Source organism: Halictus rubicundus, chromosome 18 (genome assembly GCF_050948215.1).
Source record: "Halictus rubicundus isolate RS-2024b chromosome 18, iyHalRubi1_principal, whole genome shotgun sequence".
NCBI lineage: Eukaryota > Metazoa > Arthropoda > Insecta > Hymenoptera > Halictidae > Halictus > Halictus rubicundus.
In genome coordinates, this window is record NC_135166.1 from 5,124,908 (window position 1) to 5,140,786 (window position 15,879).

The 15,879-nt window shown below is 43.7% G+C and overlaps 2 protein-coding genes across 2 annotated transcripts in view; one reads left to right on the forward strand and one right to left on the reverse strand.

The window, feature by feature from the left end:
• Positions 1 to 890, reverse strand: part of LOC143362743 (facilitated trehalose transporter Tret1-2 homolog) — a 176,565-nt gene extending 175,675 nt beyond the window's left edge. Inside the window, exon 1 of the mRNA XM_076803155.1 lies at positions 844 to 890. Within this exon, the coding sequence (XP_076659270.1) occupies positions 844 to 867 (24 nt within the window). The 5' untranslated portion in view covers positions 868 to 890. The remainder of the gene's footprint in view (positions 1 to 843) is intronic.
• Positions 1 to 15,879, forward strand: part of LOC143362769 (mediator of RNA polymerase II transcription subunit 20-like) — a 228,156-nt gene that overhangs the window by 186,125 nt on the left and 26,152 nt on the right. The gene's annotated exons all lie outside the window — the stretch shown is intronic.

Genomic DNA, 15,879 nt, shown 5'->3' on the forward strand with positions numbered 1-15,879 from the left:
GGTCCGCGCGGCTCGCTGGGAACATCTTAAGCATGGCTCCCCTCTGAAAAGAAATATTATCGGAAGCGGAATAACGTTTATCGGGCCACGGTTCCGCCATTCTCGCGCGAGATCCGCCGAGAGATCGGACACTAACAATTTCGCACGCGTCGACCGACCGGCTGCTTCCGGTTCGCCATTTCCGGAAATGAACAACACGGAAACGCGACTGCAACCTGCAAAATTTCATTGCTGGGTCCGGAAAAAACCTCCTTCTTCTGTTTTCTGCAACTGTTTGCTCGCTGTCGATGCGTCCAGTTTCATTGTAAATAGACTGCGGATTTGATGCATTTACGACAAAAATGAGTAGGTGCGATTCAAAACAGTGAAAAGATTTTAAAAGTTTAACAATGTCGCTGAGCGATGAAGAAAACAAATTTTTACTCAGCTCCTATGGATTGCAATTGGCGTATAAAAATTGTATTTTGCACGAAGATCCGCGGTCTAATTATAAATGAAAGAAAATTGCGAAGAGGACTAAAACTTAATATTTCGCAGAATATATTTAAGATATACGTATACTTTCCTGGTACAATAGCCTGCAACGCAACAATGTGTTAATCCATTCACCAATGATTCGTTCTGTTCGAGCAGAATCTCGCAGAAAAACGATGTATAAACGAAGTGGACATGATGCGGGGGTGAATTATATATTTATCCTAATTGAAAATGAAAAATCAGGGATGATCGTATCAAGGACGAGGGAAACGTTTATTATCCGGTTTTATCCGACTCGAGAGAAAGATGAAAATTGAATCTTTCCCGGAGCCTCTAAATCCTTCAAAAGGGTAGCACGATACTCACGTAGTATCTGTGATTCAGTGACATCGCTCCTCTTCTCTGGGTCCGGCCTTGGCGGCGTTCTCTTCACAATTGGAAACTGTGCGCAGGGGGTCCCGTAGCGTCTCAGACGCGCTCGTACGTTTTTTCCCAGTGTCGCTTTCCGTGAACCTGTCGTTTCTCGTGACCCATCACGATCTACTTTACATCCCTTCGAGAGGGGTTCGACGATTCCCGTTTCACAAAAGGGCTCGAGAAAACGTCGACGAAAATATACATATATATTTTACGATCCTCTTCTTCGACTTCCTCCGCTAGTTCCCTGTTTTTTGTTTCGTCCTCACCCTTTCAGTTTCTCCTTTCCTTGCGCCGTCAGCTCTTGCTCCGTCGCCTAATCGATCCCCGTCAGTCTTACGCGATTATTGTCGAGCTCGCAGTTGATCCCTGCTCTCCTCATTATTGTCGGTTTTCTTTTTTTCTAGTCGCATTTGTGTCGCGCGAGCACGCGCATCCAGGTCGTTGCCGGCCGCGATCCCGTTCCGTCATTGCGGTTCTTCTCAGATTTTCTTCTCGGGCTCGAGTGGGATCCTCCTGTGAAAAGCGAAGAGGGTTCACCGTTGACAAAGGTCCGAACGCGATCGACTGACCGATCACCGTGGAATCGCGGACCGGCTCCTCGAGCTACTCTGTTTTCCCCCACCCCCCCCCCCCCCCATTGATCGCGATTCCACTTGGCTTGATTGGAATTTTAAACGAGCCTCTATGTACTCTTCAGACAGCACGTCGCGGTAACGTCGGGCTAACTGAATACTTAATCCCTCGGGCTATCGAATAAAATTGATTCGCCGAGAACTAAGCACGCGGGAATTCGTTGCGGAAGAGTCGCGCTCTGTATGTAGAATTTCGTCTCGCCGAAGCTCGATCAACATGCACTGGTTACTTCTAGGGATCGGTAGGTTTGGCGTTAAAATCGCTCTACTTCAAACGCGCATAATTTTTTCACCGGGGAATTCCTCACGTTAGAACTTGGATTTTTGGAATGTTCTCGTCAAGGTCCACAGGATTATACTTTAAGAAGTTACAATTTTCCGGGTTGCTAAGGTGAAGTTTCACCCATTATGCTATCATACCCAAGTATTCTTCTTGAATGGAAAATCTACTTCGAGTCCGATTCCCCCAAACATTAACGCATCAATTGACACCTCTATTTCCAATTTACCAGAGCCATTAACGTAAGAAATAGAAATTTGCATGCACGTCGACGGACTGCTAATGCGTATTCTACAGATGTTGAAACCTATGAATATTCAGCACAGATCCTGGCGACTTCTGTCCGAGGAAGGCTGACCTTGTCCAAGTGGAAGAGAAGATTCGAATAATATGTATCGACCGGTTCGAGCGGAAAGTTGTGGAAAACCTGAGGCTCGCAGGACACTTTCGAAAGAAACTCCTCGCGTTGAAATAGTCGTGATGGCGTAACGCTTTCGCGGCTCGCGCCTAGGAATCGCCGATCCTTTCATATGCAAAACTCGGCGCCGCTCTTTAACGAGTATTGCTTCTGTCCGGGCGCGATCGTCCGCGCTCAATAACCGATTACACGTTCGCCAGCGGGCCTTCGCTTTCGTAATTAAATATTCGCGAGAGAATCGGCGCCGTGCACACGGGGAAAGCGGAGAGTTCGACACCGTCCGCCATATTTTACGCGACTCGCTTCGAGATACCTGTCGGATCCGCTTTCGAGACAGCTTGTTCGGCCGTCCGCGCGAGCGTATTCATAATTTCAAAAATACCGACGAATTCCGGGCCGCGATCCCGGATGACGAACGCTGCTTTTGAAACGTTTTTTTTTTCCACCGAGAAATAACGCCGCGAGGCTACAATCGGACAGTCGTGTACAGAGCGGAATGCAGGTAGAGGTTTCTGCAAAGCGGCCGCCGCAAAATGGCGGACCGAGGCGAAATCCTGCAGAAAGTCCGACCAGAAACAGGGAAAGTGGTCTCGCGTTTTCCAAGACACGCGACACAGCCTTTTTTGCTCCGGGCAGGAATTCAGTAATTTGCGCCGATTTGTCGTCGCCCATAGAAAAAATGTAGAAAATGTCGGTAAGGTAGAAAATAATGTATGATAAAAAATTTCTTCTCGAGTCGCCAGAAATCCTTTTGCGACACATGTTTTCAATGCATAATGAGGCTATGTGCAAAATTTGAGCTCGATCCGATTTGACCGATTTTCGGAACTTCAGCCTGGCGGACTTGTAACTTTGGAGAAGAGGCTGACAAAGATTATTTCGATCGACAGAATACTTTCTAAGCTTTTCACACAAAGATTCCGGTGAAAGGTAGGAAAACTGAGAAGGAAAGTGAGAAGTCGCTAGCTGCAGCAGACTTTGAGAAAAAGGAACACGAAAAAGATGCCCGCTCCTCTTAAAGTCAACCGATGGGTCGCTTATCGCTCGGCGTTTATGAAACACATCGCAAAGACTATAAACGTATCCGAATTTATAGGACGACCTAATAAAATGTCCGAATATTAATGATCGCAGGGACCAGTAGTGTGTCTCCGTATCTGGAGCATCTTCGTCATCTGAATTTCCTGGATAACGAGTCGCTCGGACGACGCGACGGAAGAAAAAAGCTCTCGGTTGCAGGACATTTATTAGCAGTTCGTTAGAATCAGAAGTGTCCCCGGTTTTATCTACTCCGAAAGACATCCGCGGAATAACCGGACCGTTCCGAGCCGCTGGATGAGCGACTCGCGCGCGGACCCGTTCGAACCGGAAACCGGGTTCCTGAAGCGCGACTCGTCGCACGCGCTTATCACCCTTGCGAAGAGTAACAGCCGTCCGCCGACAGCGCGAGCGCGAATAAATAGCTTGCACGCGAAACGTCACTTTTATGGCCGGGAGCTTTTAGTCCCGCCTGTAAAAACGTCGCGGTCCATTAGCACCAGCGACGATATGAGCATCGCGTCGCGCAAAAATCCCCGCAGGCTGCTTAACAACGTTTTTCTTCGGCGAGCGTTTCGACGAGCCGACGACAACGCCACGCTTGTGCGCAGCGCAGTAAATCGCTCGATCGCCGAATCGTGGTCAGAACCTGAACACCTTCCCAAGCGGGAGCCGGCAGGCATTTGGCCTTGACTGTCACGCTATGTTACGCTGTGGCCTTTTTTCTAGATATTTTACCGTCTTTAATAAGTAAGTAATCAATTAAAAATACATACCACCGTGTTCGTACATGTCTTTGCTACGTCTGTACAGAACCTTTCTTTTCGATACGAACACTAAATCTCTCGAAATTAAGAGAATCTCTCAGCGGCAGCCATCTTGTGACGTCATACTTGCTTCGAATTTTCTGCCGGATATTACAAATTACTCCACGATGAGGTAGAAATTCGCAATTTGGGCTCCATACAGACGTAGATTGGACATTTAGGAAACACAATTGACCAATTCGAAACTGCTCATTGCAATATTGAAGCGGCAGTTTGTATAGATTTTGACCCTTGCATACGCATATGGATTTCAAACCATGCCGGCCCCCTTAACGGAGTCGGCAGGCATTTGGCCTTGACTGTCACGCTATGTTACGCTGTGCCTTTTTTTCTAGACATTTTACGTCTTAAATAAGTAAGTAATCAATTAAAAATGCATACCACCGTGTTTGTACATGTCTTTGCTACGTCTGTCCAGAGCCTTTCTTTTCGATACGAACACTAAATGTCTCGAAATTAAGAGAATCTCTCTGCAATATACGTATATGAACTTGCAAGGGTCAAAATCTTGACAAATTGACGCTTCAATATTGCAACGAGCAGTTTAAAAGTGGTCACTTGTGTTTCCTAAAAGTCCAATCTACGTCTGTATGGAGCCCAAATTGCGAATTTCTGCCTCATCGTGAAGCAATTTGTAATATTCGGCAGAAAACTCGCTTTCTGAAGCAAGTATGACGTCACAAGATGGCTGCCGCAAAGAGATTCTCTTAAGGGCCCGGGATAGTCACGTGACTTTTGCAGAGTCAGCAGGTCGGTAACTGCTGTATAATATTCGTTCACAGCCTTCAGACATTGACTTAAGGTCCGTCTTGGTCTTAACCCTTTGCACTCGAAGCCATTTTAACTCGAAAACGAAACGTTTCTTCCGACCTAGAATATTTCCCTTCTATATACAGGGTGAGGCGCTACAAGCAGGCCACCTGCATAACTCGGCTGCTATTGGTGTTAGGAAGAAATGCATCAGATGGAACTTACTTGGTTTCGAGGGAACATTAATCTGATGTTAGTACCTTTTTTGTAGGTGGACGCGCGTAAAGGACATATGAAGGTCGACTTCATTTTTTTAAATGGAATGTCCCATTTTTTATACCATAGATCGATAGAGTATCAAAATCTGAGTATAAAACCGTTGACCTTAATATGTCCTAAACCTAATAGTTAACGAGACATTACCCAAAGAAGAAAGAAAATTATTTCGATAATATCTCGTTAACTATTAGATTTAGGACATATGGAGGTCAATACAGTTTTACTCAGAATTCGATAGCCTACAGATTCACGATACAGAAAGTAGGTCTTTCCATTTAAAAAGATCAAGGTGACCTTGAAAATCTCCTCTATGCCTCCACCCACGCAGAGAATGTTTGTGTCCTCTAGTTATTCAGGTGGCCTGCTTGTAGCGTCTCACCCTGTATATATTTTTTCATACTACACATACGAAAGTGGTGCAATTTATACTCGTAGAGTACTGAAATGTTTAGTAATTTATTAAATACGAACAAATTTAATAATGTCAAAAATATTTTCAATAATGATACAGCAATTTTTAGTGGCGCCTTACGGTAGCCATTCGAGTGCAAAGGGTTGATAACATATCGCAAGTTGATTCGAATCGATGAGGAGTCGCCTATTGTAAACCATAATTAGATCGTATTTAATTTCTGAAACTGGATTAACGTGACGACGATATTGCACATGGAACTATGGCAATTTCGCGGATTGTAGAACAGTGAAATAGTCAAATAGTCCGCGCGAGCGTGTAATCCGTCATGGCGGAAGAGTGCAAAGGGAAACGGACCGGTCGCCCGGTCGCCTATTTTCGCACGCGATGCGATTATGTCACGGGGCGAAGGTCACGCGGTGTTCTCTCTCTCTCTCTCTCTACACGTATCTGGAAAACGCGGGCGGGAAACGTTCACAGCGATGGCCCCGGGACGATCTGGCGGGGAGGAGAGGGGAGTGGAACTCGACGGAAAGTTGAGGCGAAAGCAAAAGGGGACCGGCTGGATGGAGATAGCGGGTAGCACACACGCCGCTGCTCCTATTGTTCTTCGTTCCTGAGAGGCCGAGGTGCTGCCAATATCGGAACGTTCCGGCACAATATCGGGTCACGAAGTCCGGCCCTGTTTCTGGCAGTCGGGTGATAACTCAACCGACGCACCCGCCGCGCCGCCATCAATTCGATCGAACTCGCCGTAATTACCGGCAGGATTAAATGCCCCGCCGGAACGCAACCCTTGCAACGTACCCGGCTTGGGCGAATCGATCCCATAAAGAAGTCGTTACGGGGCTGGTATAAAATTTAACTGGCGAAAGGGATTCGCCGCCGCACCGCCGCTCCGAAGCGAAATTGTTATGCTTCGCGTCGTTACGGAGTCCGGTGGTGGGGTCGATTGGGGCTGGGACGTTGCACCTGGATGAATTAGCACGGATGCTACTGGCTCTCCCGAATGCATCGTGTACCACTTTGGATTAGAAATTGGAAGACCAGAATGATCGGCGAATTAATTTGCGGATGATTAAAGAGATGGTTAATCTGGTGGGTCTGGGGGTCGTTGCAGACGCCGTTGAGGCTTCCGTGTTCTGCTACCGAGCTGCTACCGTGAGTGATGGATGTTTTGTATGAAAAACTAAATTTGAAAACGAAGCGGAAATTGACCGATTTTGGACCTGCTAACAACAAAATATTTGAACGCAGTGTTTTTCGATATCCTCCTGCCAAGAGTCTATAACACTTCCTCAGTTACAGTATTTTACTTTAACTGTGTAACAATAATTTTATAACTTTGTTCATATAGGTGACACGTTCGTAGTACATTACAGAAAACTTGTCTCTTATTATTTCGAATAATTATTTCACTGATAGAGCGTCATTTGAAGAAAATTAGAAATATAATCTTCACTCGATATATATCCCAAGTACTTAGCGGATAAAAGTCTCAGAACTGTCCCCAAACCTCGAGTGGCCTCGGACGCCGAGGAGAAATTTTGACCGAAAAATTTTTAAGTAGTTGCGGATTTAAAAATTATCGTGCGCTACCGGTTGATAATGATACTCATATCCCCATTGGCGATCAGTGGAATTTGCATAATGAAAGATTGATCGGCATCGAGGATAACACGGTCGTCTCCGTAACTGCAATTGCATCGATCAGCCATCAATTACACGAGGCACGTGACCCTGTCAGAGGCAACGCGTGTTTTCCGCGTCGCCGACGTGGAAATCCTGCCAAGTTCCCGCTGTTAATTCCTAAAAAATCATTCAAAAATCGAGCGACATCGATTGGCTGATTCGATTACGAATTCGAATAACTGTGACCCGTTGTTATCCAAAGACGGATCTAACTAGAACTTGTGACAGGGAAAAATTGTTGATTGTTCGCAGAAAAAAATAAAACTGACACGTTCAACAATATTACAAAAGTAGAACAAAAGAACAAAAGTGATTTACACACCATTGATCCCAGTGCATTTTATTGTAAACGTCGAAGACGGATAAGTCAAGCAAATACAGTGTTTATTTTATATATGTCCCAAGTACCTAGCAGATAAGAGTCACGCGACTATCCCCACTACCGCGGGGTCTCTAGTGTTTCCTATTCGATACATGTCCCTGACTAGTCCCGTTTTTTGGACATATATTGAGTTAACACTGTACATGTTTGCAAATACTAATTACAACAGACACGCAGCTCAAATGTTCATTGGACGACCTATCACCCTACAGTCGGTGGACAAAATTAAGTGGACACGATTTACAAACTAATAGATTTTTTAAACTTGAATCGAACGACTTGACATTTTTTGAGATATTAGTAGGATTAGTTTAGAAGGTAATCGGCAAACAAGTTAGTTGAAATTGTTATTGCTCGAAATTTCGAAGACAAAAACGAAGGTCACGATTCTCAACTTTGTAGCTGAACCTGTAATAAAAATTTAAAATATGCCTTTTGTATTGTACTTGCCTCGTTTTGCCTTTTGTTTTGTATGCTGTGCTTACGACTGATCTACATAAATCTCAGTTTCTCACAATTTTTGCTACTTTTTCTTTAAACTTCGTGCATGTGTATAACTTAGATCTGCGAAGGTCATGGTTTAAATTTTCATCGCCTGTTCGGTATTCCGAGCAACTCAACAAAAGAATTTTGCACACATTGCCTAGCAAACTAATCCTTCTGACAACTCGAAAAATCTCGTGTCGTTTGATTCAATTTTTAGAAGAAATTAGTAGCGAGAGGACTTGTTTCTACAGCTAATGTAAACAAGAATAGAGAATTCCAGCGTCTCGTTACCTAGTAAACTAATTCTGACAATTCAAAAAATCTCGAGTCGTTTTATTCAACTTTTAGAAGAAATTAGTAGCGAGAGAACTTGTTTCTACAGCTAATGTAAACAAGAATAAAGAATTGCAGCGTCTCGTTACCTACTAAACTAATCCTTCTGACAACTCAAAAAATCTCGAGTCGTTCGATTAAATTTTTAGAAGAAATTAGTAGCGAGAGGACTTGTTTCTACAGCTAATGTAAACAAGAATAGAGAATTCAAGCGTCTCGTTACCTAGTAAACTAATTCTGACAATTCAAAAAATCTCGAGTCGTTTTATTCAACTTTTAGAAGAAATTAGTAGCGAGAGAACTTGTTTCTACAGCTAATGTAAACAAGAATAAAGAATTGCAGCGTCTCGTTACCTACTAAACTAATCCTTCTGACAACTCAAAAAATCTCGAGTCATTCGATTAAATTTTTAGAAGAAATTAGTAGCGAGAGGACTTGTTTCTACAGCTAATGTAAACAAGAATAAAGAATTCCAGCGTCTCGTTACCTAGCGAACTAATCCTTCTGACAACTCGAAAAATCTCGAGTCGTTTGATTCAATTTTTAGAAGAAATTCCAGCGTCTCGTTACCTAGTGAACTAATCCTTCTGACAACTCGAAAAATCTCGAGTCGTTTCATTCAATTTTTAGAAGAAATTAGTAGCGAGAGAACTTGTTTCTACAGCTAGTGTAAACAAGATTAAAGAATTCCAGCATATCGTTACCTACTAAACTAATCCTTCTGACAACTCAAAAAATCTCGAGTCGTTTGATTCAATTTTTAGAAGAAATTGCAGCGTCTCGTTACCTAGCAAACTAATTCTGACAATTCAAACAATCTCAAGTCGTTTTATTCAACTTTTAGAAGAAATTAGTAGCGAGAGAACTTGTTTCTACAGCTAATGTAAACAAGATTAAAGAATTCCAGCATATCGTTACCTACTAATCTAATCCTTCTGACAACTCAAAAAATCTCGAGTCGTTTGATTCAATTTTTAGAAGAAATTCCAGCGTCTCGTTACCTAGTGAACTAATCCTTTTGACAACTCAAAAAATCTCGAGTCGTTTTATTCAACTTTTAGAAGAAATTAGTAGCGAGAGAACTTGTTTCTACAGCTAATGTAAACAAGAATAAAGAATTGCAGCGTCTCGTTACCAAGACGTGTCGCGGGTCGCTTCGTGCAGAGCGTTTCCTTCCGATGGGTAATTAGGGGAGGGAAGAGGCGCGGGAAAGGGGAGAAGCGCGGGTAAAAAGGGGCGAACATAATTTGTCCCGGCTCGTTTGTGGGATTTGTGGCCCGTCCGGGGACGACCGCGGCGCGGCGCGGCGGGACGCAAATAAAAAGATTCGGATCCCCCTGTGCGTGTCTTTATGCGTGCTGGCAGCCTCCGCGAGAAGCGTCGCTGTCACTCGTACAGGAATAAGTTACGGAACGCGACGCGACGCGTCTCGTCTCGTCTCGTCGCGGCCGGAGAAAAAGTTTTGATCCCTCTTTCCCGCGACAAGAACCTTAAGCCGCACCCACGCTCGCTCGGCCACGCTGGCTCAGGATCAACCGAAGACCCACCGCGAGATCGACGGGCTAAGAGGACACGGGAACACCTCCGTCAAGAATTGATCAACATCCGAACCGCGTCGAATTTGCATCCCGGGGAGACCTGCTTGATTGTAAACTCGTATCAACGGAAACGGACAACGAGATGCTCCGGCATTTAATGCGATCACGTCTCAACCGCTCCGTTTCTAACCGGTAAACATGTAAACAGGTATTTTATGTTTTTCAAGAAATACTGCTCCAACTTCCACGTTTCGTTCAGCAAGATACAGTAATTTCATCAGTCACGGTGCTCGAGACAATACTCCAATTAATAATGTAGTTTACTACTGGCAATTTTTACCGGGAAGTTATTGCTACAGCTGAACGCTTCAAATCGAATAGAGTTCGCTAAATGTTTACTCGATTAATTCGATTTTTGCGAGTCGTGGTTAGTGTTACAAAGCCTTCCAATCCCTAGAAAAATGATTTTGAAATGTTAACAATTTTGACAAAGTTTTCTTGTTAAATGCTTATCAACTTCCATTCGAGTTTTTAAACAAGTACCAAAATGTCTAGTCTATCTTTTATAGTAGGACTTTTATCGGCTAGATATTTCGGACATATATCGAGAAAAGACTGTACGTGGGAGTAATATTAAGTGACAAAACGTGCACATTAACTGTAACGTAAAAACGTGTACATTAACTAAAATCGATAGCATTTCTCTTATATTTTTAGCAGGAGGAACTCTTTGCTCGACAAAAACAAGAATTTGCACAACAATCCGCAGTCAAGTGATAAGTAGACTACGGATCTTTATGCATTTATGGCTTCTGAAAATATTCGAAAAATGGTAGAATATAAAATTCGACAGAATTTAGTAGAATTTTGATTTATTTCGTATTTCGTGAGAGTAAGATTTTATTTGATTCTACTTTCTTAAAATCGTCTACAAAAGTGGCAAATCGCATGAACATCCACAGGCAAGTGACAACGTATTGTAGCAAGTTTTGGAATAAAGGAGGAAGAGCTCTAAACCGCAAAAGGGTTGAAAGTATGCCAGTAGATAGCATCCAGCAGTTGGGTGAAAATGATCCTGGGTCCGTCATACGAGGTCTAATTCAGTATAATTTTTGTTAGACCGAGCTCGGGGTCCTACCGTTTCGAACAATAGCGTGCATTATCGTGCTGCCACGTACTGCTTCGTCCTACATACCACCAAACTATCCTGCTCCCGTAACATCGAGCTATCATATTACTGTTCTGTCGTACCGCCATACTATGCACTCTCGTCTCGAAGTTAAAGCTAATTGCCACGGCAGCGAAGCGCCAGAACGAGTCTCCGAAATAGCGTCTGTAAACTGCAACCTAGATAAACCAGCTCGGAGAAAGCCAGAAGGAACTTTTTAGCGTAATTTCGCCGTAGGCTTGCCAAATAGCCGGTGGCCCATTAAAACACGTAGGTGGCGCGGAGCTATCAACGACGGGATTAACCGAACCCGCGCGTAAAAATAACAAAGTCGATCGTTCTCTCGGGACAAAGAAAAAATTCCGAGAAAAAGGGAGAGAGAGAGAGAGAGAGAAAGAAAGGAAATGGCGGCGAGCGTAATCGTTTTCCACTGGGCTGGCCGATCGAATTATGAGACTGTTGTGAGTCTTCGACTGTTCGGTCCCGTTGGAATTCCACGGACAACGAGAAATTTGTAATTAAAAGCTATTCACGGGAAAAGCGAACGCTTCGACGTTCAGGAAACGGGCTTAATGAACCTATAACAGTTTATTCGCCGGCGCGGCGCGAAGCGGCGTTCGTACGCGCGAAAAATCTGCCAGACGCGTCGGAAATTGCTTCCTCATCGACGCTAATCTCGACTTCCCCGACGCAATGCTCGTCTGTTTTAATTCCTAATAAATAATGCGAACTATGACCGTATTCCGCCCGAAAACTGCCTTCCCTTGTCGCTTGCTTATGGAATCTGCCGTTTCCGCAATTGGCAACCATTTTGTTTTCAATTCGTCCGCGCGAAAAATCTGACAGACGTGTCGGAAATTGCTTCCTCATCGACGCTAATCTCGACTTCCTCGATGCAATGCTCGTCTGTTTTAATTCCTAATAAATAACGCGAACTGTGACCGTATTACGCCCAAAAATTGACTTCCCTTGTCGCTTGCTTATGGAATCAGCCGTTTCCGCAACCGGCAGCCATTTTGTTTTCAATTCGCCGTGGAATCCGGTATACGATTGTCATACTCGTGGCACATTCTCTGCTTGGACCTCGCACCGCGACCGGTAGTATATTTTTCATTTTATAATTATTGAGGTTACCGAGATGTTGCCATTAGAAATGATTAAAATTACGAGATTATTAACCCTTTGCACTCGAAGCTATTTTAACTCCAAAACGAAACATTTCTTCCAACCTAGAATACTTCCCTTCTATATATATTTATAAATATAATATAAATATAAAATGGTGCAATTTACTCATAAGATACTGAAATGCTTAGTAATTTATTAAATACAAAAAAATGTAATAATGTACAAAATATTTTGAATAATGACACAGCAATAGTATTAGTGGTGCCTTACAGTCGCCATTCGAGTGCTAAGGGTTAAAATTGCGAGAAATCTGAACTCGTTTGTTTACATTTTAAGAAAATCGTACGATTTTTGTATAACGAATAATCGATTCACACAAGAGAGTTTTCCTGTAGTACAAACCGTGGCAAAAAGTATTCGATCACATTTAAAAATCGCATAATTTTCTTAAAATTGAATCAATTGAGTTGACATTTTTGCTGGGCACGTTAGAGGAATTAGTTTACTGTTGTCCCCGAGTTAGTTCGCGTAATGGAGGGGCTCCACTGTGCATCGAAATCTCTCGCTGTGACAGAATTCGAAAAAATGTTCGGCACAGGTCATAATTGATCCGGTATCGATCCGGCGTCATTGCCAGAGAGTCGCGAGGGTTGACACAGCCCGCGCCTGGGCGAAAAGTGTGTCATTGGGGTTGCAGCGAGAAATTTTCTGACCGCGACACGATGATCTTGACCCACCCCAAACCGACGCAGAACGAACGACGCGCGGTTTTGGTCCCGGCCCGGCCCGGCCCGGCCCGGCGTGGCACAGCGGCCTCCTTATCGTTCGTACATTTTTTCCGGTCCGTTGAAACCCAGATACTCCCCCGCATCGACGATCGCAGGAATCGACACCAGTGTGCTCGGAACCCGGGAATTTATTTTCGCTCGCGCACGGATACGTTCGTCGCTCGACCCAATAATGGCGACATCTTGTTGTCTTCGGCGTTTGTGCATTTCATTTCATGGAGAAAGACAAGAATTTTTGAACACGTTCAGCACCCACAAAAGTCAATAACAATAACGTCACGAATGCAACACTTTTTGGACACCGTGTATATAAATTTGCTGAGTGTCCAGATACGTCGGGAGTGTACCTCTTCTATTTTCCTACATTGATAAAGCAATTTTAGGTGGCACAAGGTGCCATAAATATGACGCGATGTAACTGTGGATTACTTATTGTTACAAGACTTATTGTTAAGTTGTTTCGTTTCTGTTAAACTTTTTGCGCGCGAATAATCACGCGTTATTGCCTCTTCGCTCTCGCGTCTGCTCGCACGAGCCAGCGGCGCTTTTAAAGGGAATAGACCCGTAACGCGCGCGACATTTCCTGTCTACGGGGTGTCCCGTACGAACCGTTCGGAACGTGTTGACTCGAGGATAGAACGACGGACGTATCTATAAATCTCGAAGCGGGGCGGTTGAAGCGCGCTCATCGATCGAACGAAATCGAGAAAAATGTGTTCGATAGATTTTCTAGTTCGACGATTTATAAGGAACACTACCGATACCGTGAGGACCGGCGCGGCGTGCACACCCCGTGTACCGTTAATCCGTAAATGTCTCCGTTGTAAATGGATCCTGTCTTGCGCGTGAATTGCCGTAACTCATCGCGAGACGCGCGCTGAACGTGTCAGCGCCTAGATTAAGCCGCGCATTAAATCAGTTGTATCTACGCCAGCGATTAATTTCAATTTATTGTTCATCGCTAGGGAAATTTCGTGTCCGGCCGTTGAAACGCCGAAAAGAACCAGAAACGGTAGAGCAATGTTCGGATAACGAGGGGTTCGGAAGCTCGAGAGACGAGCAACGCGTTGTGGGATTCGACATTTAATTATTGTTAATCATTTAAATATTTTTTAATTATTTTTCGACGAAACTTTTACCAGTGTATCCGTGACATTTTTCCGGTTAAAATGAGTCCAAACTCGCTATAATTCGGAGCACAATTTCTTGCTCAATTGACGATTTAGTGGAACCTCGATTATCCGAACTGGTAATATTCGAATTTAAATTACAAATGACTAAATTTTTACTGATCTGTACATTGTGTTGAATATGGTTCGCTTTAGACTGAACTGTTTACATGTGAAACACGTGTATTCGGACAGTGAATATCATCGGTTCGGATAGTCGAGGTTCTAATTAATTGTCAATTGAACGGCTAAATATGGTCCAAATTGTATCGTGTTTGATGTCGTTGCAACCGGAAAAATATAACGAATTCATTGCTAACAAGTTTACTAAAAAATAGGCAAAAATAAAAACGTTATGTGATTGGATTAGCATTGTCTCACTGCTACATCTAATCCCCTATAATGTTACACTTCTTTAGAATACCTATACCGTACTATCACAGACGAAAGTAAAAGTGGATTAGAAGCTATTATTGGATATACACGCGGATATAAAGTTGGTGATCGGATTATCAGTCGTTGCCTAGTAAAAGTTTAAGAAATAAATCGGCAGAAACACGAAAGTTTAATCATCGTCTACTTTGTTCTTTACATGCGAACTTAATTTACTGTACCCTCTACGACATCGTACTTATTTATATTTCTCCCGTTCGAATTTATTTACCCAAGCTTACGGTTTTCGAACTGTAAACTGTTTGCAGTCTTTTTTCGATATGTGTCCACAACGCGGGACATATATCGACTAAGGGGTGTCCACTTAATTTCGTAGGTGTGCTATTTTTCGCGATTCGGTCATACTTTTATTTAATAATTTTTACTTCAGCATGAACAACAAATATGTTGGAGGGTTAAACCGTAACTTCCCGAAAATTTTGTGCTTCCTTGAAAAGGGCATTCCCGAGGTCATTTGAAGTAACTTTTTCCTTTACAAAATTGTTCTCCGCGGCCTCGTTTAGGAGTTATTAACGGAAAACACGGACCAATCAGAGCGCGGCTATAGAGAGCGACTCGACGATAGGTCGCGATGAGCGTGGCATTGGCATTGGCCGAGCCGGAGTCCGTCCGCTGTAGCCGCGTTACGATTGGTCCGCGCTTTTCGTTAATAACTCCTTAACAAATCCACGGAGAACATTTTCGCAAAGGAAAAAGTTACTTCAAATGACCTTAGGATCCACCCCTTTGAAGGAAGTACATTTTTTGGTCACCCTGTACAATGATTTGAAAATTTTCCTACAAGATCTCGACGTGAAATTGATCACAATTTCGATAGGGGATGATCGAGGAACAGAACAATCATTCGACCCTCGGATCGGGTTACAATCGATCCGAGGGTCCGATTAACAGCTCAGATAATAGTGATTTACTACAGCACGTAATTGTTAAACAATTTAACTGTCAGTCGCAAACTGGCGTACCGTGTTGATACACGAGCCGAGGAGGCGTGGTGAAGACGTAACCGGAGAGGTGGAGAGAGGTCATGAACTCCTCTCGTTGGTCGATTATACATGATCAACTAAAATTAGTTCGTTGTCTGTCTCGCGTAAATCGACTTCGGATGGAAAGTTGCTGAAAGTTTGAGGAATCGTCGGGGGACTTGACAACTCGCGACTCTGCCACCCCCCGCAAGAAGACCCCGAAGTAATCTGAATAATCGAGACGAG